The sequence below is a fragment of the Eriocheir sinensis genome, chromosome 48 (genome assembly GCF_024679095.1).
Source record: "Eriocheir sinensis breed Jianghai 21 chromosome 48, ASM2467909v1, whole genome shotgun sequence".
Taxonomy (NCBI): Eukaryota; Metazoa; Arthropoda; class Malacostraca; order Decapoda; family Varunidae; genus Eriocheir; species Eriocheir sinensis.
This window is the reverse complement of record NC_066556.1, coordinates 11035546-11047769: the sequence shown is the minus strand read 5'-3', so window position 1 is coordinate 11047769 and position 12224 is coordinate 11035546. Positions and strand designations below refer to the sequence as shown.

Sequence of the window (12224 nt, the reverse complement as noted above, 5' to 3'; positions counted from 1 at the left end):
CCGGGGGGCTCGGTCCCCTCACGGCCGAAGCGAGGTTACCGGGGGCTCGGTCCCCTCACGGCCGAAGCGAGGTTACCGGGGGGGTCCTGACCCCCTCACGGCCGAAGCGAGGTTACTAGGGGGGTCCTGACCCCCTCACGGCCGAAGCGAGGTTAACGGGGGGGCCCCTGACACCCTCACGGCCGAAGCGAGGTTATCGGGGGCCCTGACACTCTCACGGCCGAATCAAGGTTACCGGGGGGACCCTGACACCCTCACGGCCGAAGCGAGGTTATAGGGGGGCCCTGACACTCTCATGGCCGAAGTGAGGTTATCGGGGGGCCCTGACACCCTCACGGCCGAAGCGAGGTTATCGGGGTGCCCTGGCTCCCTCACGGTCGAAGCGAGGTTACCGAAGGGCCCTGACACTCTCACGGCCGGAGCGAGGTTATCGAGGGGCCCTGGCTCCCTTACGGCCGAAGCGAGGTTATCGGGGGGCCCTGGCTCCCTCACGGCCGAAGCGAGGTTATCGAGGGGCCCTGGCTCCCTCACGGCCGGAGCGAGGTTATCGAGGGGCCCTGGCTCCCTCACGGCCGAAGCGAGGTTATCGGGGGGCCCTGGCTCCCTCACGGCCGAAGCGAGGTTATCGGGGGGCCCTGACACTCTCACGGCCGAAGCGAGGTTACCGGGGGGCCCTGACAGTCTCACGGCCGAAGCGAGGTTACCGGGGGGCCCTGGCTCCCTAACGGCCGAAGCGAGGTTACCGGTGGGCCCTGGCTCCCTAACGGCCGAAGCGAGGTTACCGGTGGGCCCTGGCTCCCTAACAGCCGAAGCGAGGTTACCGGGGGGCCCTGGCTCCCTAACAGCCGAAGCGAGGTTACCGGTGGGCCCTGGCTCCCTCACGGCCGAAGCGAGATGACCGGGGGGCGCTGGCTCCCTAACAGCCGAAGCGAGGTTACCGGTGGGCCCTGGCTCCCTAACGGCCGATGCGAGGTTACCGGGGGGCCCCGGCTCCCTCACGGCCGAGGCGAGGCTACCGGTGGGCCCTGGCTCCCTAACGGCCGAAGCGAGGTTACCGGGGGGCCCTGGCTCCCTCACGGCGGAAGCGAGATTACCGGGGGGCCCTGGCTCCCTCACGGCGGAAGCGAGATTACCGGGGGGCCCTGGCTCCCTCACGGCGGAAGCGAGATTACCGGGGGGCCCTGGCTCCCTCACGGCGGAAGCGAGATTACCGGGGGGCCCTGGCTCCCTCACGGCGGAAGCGAGATTACCGTGGGGCCCTGGCTCCCTCACGGCGGAAGCGAGATTACCGGGGGGCCCTGACAGTCTCACGGCCGAAGCGAGGCTACCGGTGGGCCCTGGCTCCCTAACGGCCGAAGCGAGGTTACCGGTGGGCCCTGGCTCATTCACGGCGGAAGCGAGATTACCGGGGGGCCCTGGCTCCCTCACGGCGGAAGCGAGATTACCGGGGGGCCCTGGCTCCCTCACGGCGGAAGCGAGGTTACCAGTGGGTCCTGGCTCATTCACGGCGGAAGCAGGATTACCAGGGGCCCTGGCTCCCTCACGGCGGAAGCGAGATTACCGGGGGGCCCTGGCTCCCTCACGGCGGAAGCGAGATTACCGGGGGGCCCTGGCTCCCTCACGGCGGAAGCGAGATTACCGGGGGGCCCTGGCTCCCTCACAGCCGATGCGAGGTTACCGGGGGACCCTGGCTCCCTCACGGCCGAAGCGAGGTTACCGGTGGGCCCTGGCTCCCTCACGGCCGAAGCGAGGTTACCGGGGGGCCCTGGCTCCCTCACGGGCGAAACGAGGTACCGAGGGACCCTGACACCCTCACGGCCGAAGCGAGGTTATCGAGGGGCCCTGGCTCCCTTACCGCCGAAGCGAGGTTACCGGGGGGCCCTGGCTCCCTCACGGCCGAGGTGAGGTTACCGGGGGGCCCTGGCTCCCCCACGGCCGAAGCGAGGTTACCGGTGGGCCCTGACACCCTCACGGCCGAAGCGAGGTTAACGGGGGGCCCTGACACCCTCATGGCCGAAGCGAGGTTACCGGTGGGCCCTGACACCCTCACGGCCGAAGCGAGGTTACCGGGGGGCCCTGACACTCTCACGGCCGAAGCGAGGTTACCGGGGGGCCCTGACACCCTCACTGCCGAAGCGAGGTTACCGGGGGGCCCTGACACTCTCACGGCCGAGGCGAGGTTACCGGGGGGCCCTGACACCCTCACTGCCGAAGCGAGGTTACCGGGGGGCCCTGACACTCTCACGGCCGAGGTGAGCTTACCGGGGGGCCCTGACACCCTCACGGCCGAAGCGAGGTTACCGGGGGGCCCTGACACTCTCACGGCCGAGGTGAGGTTACCGGGGGGCCCTGACACCCTCACTGCCGAAGCGAGGTTACCGGGGGGCCCTGACACCCTCACTGCCGAAGCGAGGTTACCGGGGGACCCTGACACTCTCACGGCCGAAGCGAGGTTACCGGGGGGCCCTGACACTCTCACGGCCGAGGCGAGGCTACCGGGGGACCCTGACACTCTCACGGCCGAAGCGAGGTTACCGGGGGGCCCTGACACTCTCACGGCCGAAGCGAGGTTACCGGGGGGCCCTGACACTCTCACGGCCGAAGCGAGGTTACCGGGGGTCCCTGACACTCTCACGGCCGAGGCGAGGTTACCGGGGGCCCTGACACTCTCACGGCCGAAGCGAGGTTACCGGGGGGCCCTGACACCCTCACGGCCGAAGCGAGGTTACCGGGGGGCCCTGACACTCTCACGGCCGAAGCGAGGTTACCGGGGGGCCCTGACACCCTCACGGCCGAGGCGAGGTTACCGGGGGGCCCTGACACTCTCACGGCCGAAGCGAGGTTACCGGGGGGCCCTGACACCCTCACGGCCGAAGCGAGGTTACCGGGGGGCCCTGACATTCTCACGGCCGAAGCGAGGTTACCGGGGGGCCCTGACACCCTCACGGCCGAAGCGAGGTTACCGGGGGGCCCTGACACCCTCACGGCCGAAGCGAGGTAACGGGGGGCCCTGACACCCTCACGGCCGAAGCGAGGTTACCGGGGGGCCCTGACACCCTCACGGCCGAGGCGAGGTTACCGGGGGGCCCTGACACCCTCACGGCCGAAGCGAGGTTACCGGGGGGCCCTGACACTCTCACGGCCGAAGCGAGGTTACCGGGGGGCCCTGGGTCTCTCACGGCCGAAGCGAGGTTACCGGGGGGCCCTGGATTCCTCACGGCCGAAGCGAGGTTACCGGGGGGCCCTGGATTCCTCACAGCCGAAGCGAGGTTACCAGGGGGCATAACTGAGCGTTATCACGATACGTTATCGCGATACCTTATCGCTGATAACAAAATCGGATTATCGGCCATTCGCTACTTATTTAAATATATATCGGTATCTTCGTTACGTTTGTAACCAAATTAGCGATAATCCCTACTTTTTTCTGCCTCAGAAAAAAAAACCGTTGTCTCCTCCCTACACGTGGCCCGGGTGCCCGGTATTGTATGAAAAACTTCGGGGTATGAAATATCTTCGGTGAGGAGATTTCATACTTAGGTCATCAACGTTAAAACACTAAAATTTTTTTTTTTACGTTAGACTCAAAAATCAATATATCAAAGAGAAAAATCATTTAACTTTGCTCAAAAAATGATTATCCACTGCATCAAATTTGATATTCAGTATTCATTTGTGAGCATGCCATTGTATTGAAGGCACCCGATGTTGTGTTATTTGGTGTCCCATCTTCAACAGCTGGCGCTTTTGTTTATAAACACTGGTCTCTCGTGAACTGCGCATGTTCAGACCAGTAGGTGTAGCCCTATACAGTGTCACAAAGCTTTTTAACAGATTAAGAGTTACTGGAAGGCTGAATCAGACATACAGTACCACCATCCTCGCTGTTTGTAGAACGACACTCTGTATATATAAATACAACTCGTACAGAGTGTCGGTCTAGAAACAACGGGGATGGTGGTAGTGGTACTGTATGTCTGATTCACCCTTCTAGTAACTCTTAATTACGGTTAAAAATGTTTGTGAGACTGTACAGGTCTACGCTTGCTGGTCTGAGCATGCACGTTCACGAGAGAATAGTGTTTGTAAGCAAAAGCGCTAGCTTTTGACGGTGGGGACGCCAAATTACACAACACCGGTTCAGGTGTTTCTAGTATTACCATCCATAGGTACGTGTTAACGTGTGGTTTTCAGGTTTCGTAAGTTTCCTAAAATACGCATAATGAAAATTTGAATTCATCAATGTTTTTTATATGAAATATCAATATAGTATCGTTTTCGCCTATCGGACTTATCGCTAGCTTGTATCGGAATTGTGGATTTATATCGGTATCGGTTATCGCCCATATTTGTGTCTCCAGTTAACGAATATCGGTTATGACCGATAAGGTTTCCCATTTCCATTTCCATTTCCATTTCCATAAGATTTTCTGTTATCGTACCCAACTATGCCAGGGGGCCCTGGCTCGCTGCGAGGTTACCGGGGGACCCTCCCCCGGTAACCTCTCTTCGGCTGTGAAGGAGCCAGGGCCCCCCGGTAACCTCGCTTCGGCCGTGAGGGAGCCAGGGCCCCCTGGCATAGCCCCCTCATAGCATAGCTCCCTCACGGTCGAAGCAAGGTTACTGGGGGCCCTGGCTCCCTCACGGCCGAAGCGAGGTTACCGGGGGCCCTGGCTCCATAACGGCCGAAGCGAGGTTACCGGGGGGCCTGGCTCCCTAACGGTCAAGCAGGTTACCGGGGCCCTGGCTCCCTCACGGCCGAAGCGAGGTTACCGGGGGCCCTGGCTCCATAACGGCCGAAGCGAGGTTACCGGGGGCCCTGGCTCCATAACGGCCGAAGCGAGGTTACCGGGGGCCCTGGCTCCATAACGGCCGAAGCGAGGTTACCGGGGGCCCTGGCTCCATAACGGCCGAAGCGAGGTTACCGGGGGCCCTGGCTCCATAACGGCCGAAGCGAGGTTACCGGGGGCCCTGGCTCCATAACGGCCGAAGCGAGGTTACCGGGGGGGCTCCATAACGGCCGAAGCAGGGTTACCGGGGCCCTGGCTCCCAAACGGCCGAAGCTAGGTTACCGGGGGGCCCTGGCTCCCTCACGGCCGAAGCGAGGTTACCGGGGGGCCCTGGCTCCATAACGGCCGAAGCGAGGTTACCGGGGGCCCTGGCTCCATAACGGCCGAAGCGAGGTTACCGGGGGCCCTGGCTCCCTCACGGCCGAAGCGAGGTTACCGGGGGGCCCTGGCTCCCTCACGGCCGAAGTGAGGTTACCGGGGGGCCCTGGTTCCCTCACGGCCGAAGTGAGGTTACTGGTGGGCCGTGGCTCCCTCACGGCCGAAGTGAGGTTACCGGGGGGCCCTGGCTCCCTCACGGCCGAAGCGAGGCTACCGGTCAGCCCTGGCTCCCTCACGGCCGAAGCGAGGTTACCGGCGGGCCCTGGCTCCCTCACGGCCGAAGCAAGGTTTCCGGGGGGGGGGGGGCTGGCACCCTCACGGCCGAAGCGAGGTTACCGGTAGGCCCTGGCTCCCTCGCGGCCGAAGCGAGGTTACCGGGGGGCCCTGGCACCCTCACGGCCGATGCGAGGTGACCGGGGGGCTCTGACACTCTCACGGCCAAAGCGAGGTTACCGGGGAGCCTCGGTCCCCTCATGGCCGAAGCGAGGTTACCGGGGAACCTCGGTCCCCTCATGGCCGAAGCATGGTTTTTTGGGGCCCTGGCTCCCTCACGACCGCGCGGAGGTTATCAGGGGGCCTTGAGTATGGCCCCGGCCCCTGCAGACCCTCCGAAGAGGCCGCCAACCTTAAATGCTCGCAACACATAATGTTGCTCCAGCTTTGTCGAAACGGAGAAATGGGGAGAGTTGCTGACCCTGACTTAACTGTTCGATTGTTGCTGACCCTGATTTAACTGTCGGGTTGGAAAACAGACTTTAACTCTGACTTGAACGCAACAAGGACTTGAAAAAAAACCTGTCAAGATTAAGAAAGAAAAGGCTGATGATTAAGCTGTATCGTCCGAAAATGAAGAAAAGGTTATGAAAGTTGTATCTTCCGTAAAAGAAGACTGACGCCCTCAAAATTATGAATGAGTCTCATCTGGGGTGAATAAGACTCATCCATAACAACACTGAAAAAGGAAAATAATAATACAAAATATTACTTTTAGACCACAACACCATCAGAATTATGGGTGAGTCTCATCTGGGTTGAATTAGACTCATCCATAACAACAGACAATAAGGATAAAGGAAAACAAATTACACATCGTCTTTAGACCACAACGTCACCAGTATTATGGGTTTGTCTTATCTGGAGTGAATAAGACTCATCCACAACAACACAGAAAAAAGAGAAAAAAAGTCTACATAACACCACCTTTGGACCCAGTCATCACAATCAAAGGTGAGGTTTACCTGAGGCCAAAACTTTTAAGAACCTTCATCAAGACAATAAAGTTCAGTATAAGGCATAGCCAGAACAAACACATTCTTTATTTACTTACTTTCTTGATCATTATTCTCTCTCTCTCTCTCTCTCTCTCTCTCTCTCTCTCTCTCTCTCTCTCTCTCTCTCTCTCTCTCTCTCTCTCTCTCTCTCTCTCTCTCTCTCTCTCTCTCTCTCTCTCTCTCTCTCTCTCTCTCTCTCTCTCTCTCTCTCTCTCTCTCTCTCTCTCTCTCTCTCAAGATTTTAAGATTTGCACAAAATTTCAGGTTGGTCTGGTAGATGGGAAATGCCGTTTAATATAGAAAAGCGCCAGGTTCTTCAAGTTGGAATAAGAAATAAGAGGTTCGATTATGAAATGCGTGAAGGACTCTTGCTAACCATGATCTTTACATTTCTGCCAGGAATCGTGCCAAATCTATTCTTCGACTTACCAAAAGCTCTTTCGTCCATAGTAAATGTCAAAACCTTGCTTTTTCTAATCCTTTCAGAGACTTCTGGCACCTAGCCAAAATATCTCCTCCAATTTCACTTCATCTTTCCCTCCTCTCCTTAACCCTGACGGCAGCACCGCCGTCTCATCTATCTCTAAGGTTGAACTCTTCTCTCAAACTTTCTGTAAAACTTCCACTCTGTACAATTCTGGGCATATTCCTCCCACTAATCCCCCCTCTGACTCCTTTATGCCTGTTATTAAGATTCTTAAGAATGATGTTTTCTATGCCCTCTCTGCCCTCAACTCTCAGAAGGCTTATGGACCTGATGGAGTGCCTCCTATTGTCCTTAAAAACTGTGCTTCCGTGCTGACACCCTGCCTGGTCAAACTCTTTCGCCTCTGCCTATCAACATCTACCTTTCCTTCCTGCTGGAAGTACGCCTTCATAAGTTCATACAGCCTATGCCTAAGAAGGGTGACCGTTCCAATCCCTCAAACTACCGCCCTATAGCTTTCCTTTCCTGTCTATCTAAAGCTTTTGAATCAATCCTTAACCGAAAGATTCAAAAGCACCTTTCCACTTCTGATCTTCTATCTGATCGCCAGTATGGGTTCCGCAAGGGGCGTTCTACTGGCGATCTTCTTGCTCTCTATACTGACTCTTAGTCATCCTCTCTTAACCGTTGCGGTGAAACTTTCTCAGTTGCGCTACACATATCGAAAACTTTCGATAGAGTCTGGCACAACTCTTTGTTTTCTAAACTGCCCTCATACAGATTCTATCCTTCAATCTGTTCCTTTACCTCCAGTTTCCTTTCCGGCCGTTCTATCTCTGCCGTGGTAGACGGTCACTGTTATTCCTCTAAAGCTATCAACAATGGTGTCTCACAGGGCTCTGTCCTATCACCCACTCTCTTCCTGGTATTCATCAATGATCTTCTTTTCATAACAAACTGTCCCATCCACTCATACGCTGATGACTCAACCCCATAGCTGGGCACGATAACAGAAAACCTTATTCCCGATAACCGATAACTGATAATGGAAAACCTTATCAGTGATAACCGATATTCGTTAACTGGCGACACAAATATAGGCGATAACCGATACCCGATACCCGATATAAATCCACAATATCGATACTAGCTTGGGATAAGTCCGATAGGCGAAAACGATACTATATTGATATTTCAAATAAAAACATAAATGAATTCAAATTTTCATTATCTGTATTTTATAAAACTTACAAAACCTGAAAACCACATGTTGACACGTACATATGGACGGTAATACTGGAAACGCCTGAACCGGTGTTGTGTTATTTGGCGTCCCCACCGTCAACGCTTTTGTTTACAAACACTGGTCTCTCGTGAACTGCGCATGCTCAGACCAGCAAGCGTAGACCTGTACAGTCTCACAAAGCTTTTTAACCGTAATTAAGAGTTGCTGGAAGGCTGAATCAGACATACAGTACCACTACCACCATCCCCGCTGTTTCTACCAAGAACGACACTCTGTACGAGCTGTATTTATATGTACAAAGTGTCGTTCTAGAAACAACGAGGATGGTGGTACTGTATGTCTGATTCAGCCTTCCAGCAACTCTTAATGTGTTAAAAAGCTTTGTGAGACTGTACAGGGCTACGCTTACTGGTCTGAGCAAGTGCAGTTTACGAGAGACCAGTGTTTGTAAACAAAAACGCCAGCTTTTGACGATGGGACACCAAATAACACAACACCGGGTGCCTTCAATACCATGGCATGCTCACAAACGAATATGGAATATCAAATTTGAGGCAGTGAATGATCATTTTTTGGACAAAGTTAAATGATTTTTCTCTTTGATATATTGCTTTTTGAATAACATTTAAAAAATAACCAACTGTTTTAATGTTGATGATCTAAGTATGAAATCTCTTCACCGAAGATATTTCATACCTCGAAGTTTTTTCATACAACACCGGGCGCCCGGGCCACGTGTAGGGAGGAGACAACGTTTTTTTTTTTCTTTTCTGAGAGGCGGAAAAAAGTAGCGATTATCGCTAGTTTGGTTACAAAAGTAACGAAGATACCGATATATAGTTAAATAAGTAGCAGATGGCCGATAACCCGATTTTGTTATCAGTGATAAAGTATCGCGATAACTTTTCGCGATAACGCCCAGCTATGCTCAACCCTTGCGTTATTCAACTTCTTTCAACAGAAGACCCTTTCAACAGGAATTGCCAGACTCCAGACTGGAGGCTGCAGAACGCTTAACCTCAGACCTTGCTATCATTTCCGATTTGGGTAAAAGGAACCTTGTGTCCTTCAATGCCTCAAAAACCCAATTTCTCCACCTATCAACTCGACACAATCTTCCAAACACCTATCCCCTATTCTTCGACAACACTCAGCTGTCACCTTCTTCTACACTAAACATCCTCGGTCTACCCTTAAATCAAAGTCTGGATGGGTGCCTAGTACCGCCGGTATAACGAGGATCAAGCCTCTACCTGTAACTCCTGTAACTACACCTCACCCATCATGAGTAGTGGGGGGGATTCTGGAGCTGCCCTGTGTAGGCCATCCGGCCTCTTGCAGTTTCCCTATGTTCTTATGTTCTTCTTATGTTCTTAACTGGAAACTTCACATCTCCTCTCTTACTAAATCAGCTTCTTCGAGGTTGGGCGTTCTGTATCGTATCCGCCAGTTCTTCTCCCCCACACAGATGCTTTCCATATACAAGGGCCTTGTCCGCCCTCGTATTGAGTATGCATCTCACGTGTGGGGGGGCTCCACTCACACAGCTCTCTGACAGAGTGGAGTCTTAGGCTCTTCTTCTCATCAGCTCCCCTCCTCTTACTGACAGTCTTCTACATCTTAAATTCCGCCGCCATGTTGCATCTCTTTCTATCTTCTATCGAGATTTTCATGCTGACTGCTCTTCTGAACTTGCTAACTGCATGCCTCCCCCTCTCCCGCGGCCCCGATGCACACGACTTTCTACTCAAGCTCATCCCTTTGCTGTCCAAACCCTTTATGCAAGAGTTAACCAGCATCTCTATTCTTTCATCCCCTTTACTGGTAAACTCTGGAACAGCATTCCTTCGTCTGTATTTCCTTCTGCCTGTGACTTGACCTCTTTCAAGAATAGTGTATCAAGACACCCCTCCATCCGAAATTGACCTCTCTTTTGGCTACTCTTTACTTTTCGCTTTGTGGGATCAATAATTAGCGGGCTTTTTTCTACATTTTCTTTTTGTTGACCTTGAGTTGCTCTCTGTGCTGTAAAACAAAATAAAAATAAAAAGCGTTCAGTGCGTCAAGGTCCTGGATGTCAAAATCGCGTCAAGCCTCAAATTCTCACAGCAATGCATCGACACAGCAAATAAAGCAAACAGAATGTTGGGCCTCATTAAAAGAAACTTTTTATTCAAAAATAAATATGTAGTACTTCCACTTAACAATAGCTTAGTCAGACCCCACTTGGAATATGCGGTACAGTTTTGGTCGCCCCACCATATAAAGGATATTGCTAAATTAGAAGGTGTTCAACATCGGGGAACAAAAATGATCCCTTCCTTGCGCAACAAACCCTACGACGAAAGGCTCTCAACTCTTAAATTTATCCTTCTTGAGAAACGTCGCCTCCGAGGAAAACTGATCGAATGTTTTAAAATACTTAATGGCTTCACGAATGTGGACAAATCAAAATTGTTTATGATCGATGACACTTTGCGAACGAGAAATAAAGGCACAAAACTTAAATGTAAACAAGTAAATTCAGACTGCACCAAATTTTTCTTCACCAACGTTGTAGTGCTAGAATGGAATAAGCTCCCACTTTCAGTGGTCCAGTGAAACACGATTGATTCCTTTTAAAAACAAGCTTGACCGACACTTCCTTCAACTTAATATTTACTAAAGTAGAAATTTTAAAGTAGAAAGTTTTGGAGCTATGCGACTAATGTAGAATCACTTAGGTTTAAGGACAGACCACCTAGTCTGGACCATGGATCTGTGTGGTCTGAATTTCTATGTAAGTCTATGTAAATCTCTCTCTCTCTCTCTCTCTCTCTCTCTCTCTCTCTCTCTCTCTCTCTCTCTCTCTCTCTCTCTCTCTCTCTCTCTCTCTCTCTCTCTCTCTCTCTCTCTCTCTCTCTCTCTCTCAATTCTTGCAATCTATAATTTTCTTTATTTCAATGTCTCTCTCTTCCTTTCCTTCGTTCTTCTCGTTTCCTTGTATATTTTCTTTTTCTTTCTCTTTCTCTGATTTCCTTAGTGTTGCGCCTACACTCCTTACCCACTTCTCCACTCCTCTTATCATGTCAGCACTCCACTCGTCCCTCTTCATCCCTTTTCCATTTCCCCCACCCCCACCCTTCCCACACTCCCTTTCCATTCCCATAAAAGGAAAGGGGATTTAAGCCGTGCAGTTAGGTCAGATGCGAGTCAGGTGAGTCTGGAACTATCAAAATGGTGTTCCTTTGACTTTTCTCTACACCAATCTCAGTGGTTAGCAAGGGAAGCATTGCAGACTTTCTGGTACTTTGTCGGTGTTTGTCAATTGGTACAACTGACGATTCATGCTCCATTACTTTGTGAAGATTGACTACTCGCCAACCTTGGGACGCAGTGAAGAGTCTCTGGGTCAGTTTCCTATCCGCTTTGATTGTCTTGGTGTTTTGTACAGCGTTGCAAACGTCTTAGACTTCTAGTGCTTTGGCGATCAAAGATAGGCACTGTCTTTTCAACTAATCTCTCCTTTGCATTCTGTAACACAACCGCTTCCCCTCTGTCTCTGACTGGGAGGAGGTCTGCAACTACCTCTTCTGAGGCAATGACGTTGGTAGTCAGCGATCTCAGCCTTGTCAAAAAATTGGATGTGTCTTCTTGATCGGATGGTGTGAAAACCTTAAATCGCTGAAACTTGGCCTTAAGATTGGATACAGCATTCCAGTCCTGTTTCATTTTGGATGGATGGACGGCAATCTTTCCGAGTTGAAAAGTCTTGCTCAGAGTCGTCATTGTGAAGGCCACAGAGATACAAAGTGTCCTTTAATAACTGTGTCCTCTCGTACCAGGTTGTGCAAAAATGGTCCAGTACCTGTACAGGTACTCACCAAAAGCAGTTAAATCGTGGTCTGGATAACAAATGCATGGTCAAACTTCGGTTGGAACCCTCACGTCAAAACCATTAGAAAAAAGACAGGTTATCTTAACGTCCTGAAAATCTGGTGCACTAATGATATTATTTGACATTTCATTATTATATTTTCAAAGATTCCTTCACACTTACCTATTATGACGGAATTAAAAAAAAACATTTACCTTGTTATTTTCTCAATATTTTCTGCCAGACCTATCATTAT

At 52.2% G+C, this 12224-nt stretch overlaps 1 protein-coding gene across 1 annotated transcript; it reads right to left on the bottom strand.

Annotated features, from left to right (window-relative positions):
* Positions 1-231: 231 nt before the first annotated feature.
* LOC126981403 (polysialoglycoprotein-like) lies at positions 232-2901 on the bottom strand. Its single transcript, XM_050832419.1, has 3 exons — positions 2713-2901; positions 1856-2668; positions 232-1497 (listed from the first exon to the last, which is right to left on the bottom strand). The coding sequence occupies exons 1-3, from the start codon at positions 2899-2901 to the stop codon at positions 232-234; spliced, it is 2268 nt and encodes a 755-aa protein (XP_050688376.1).
* Between the last annotated feature and the right edge of the window lie 9323 nt (positions 2902-12224).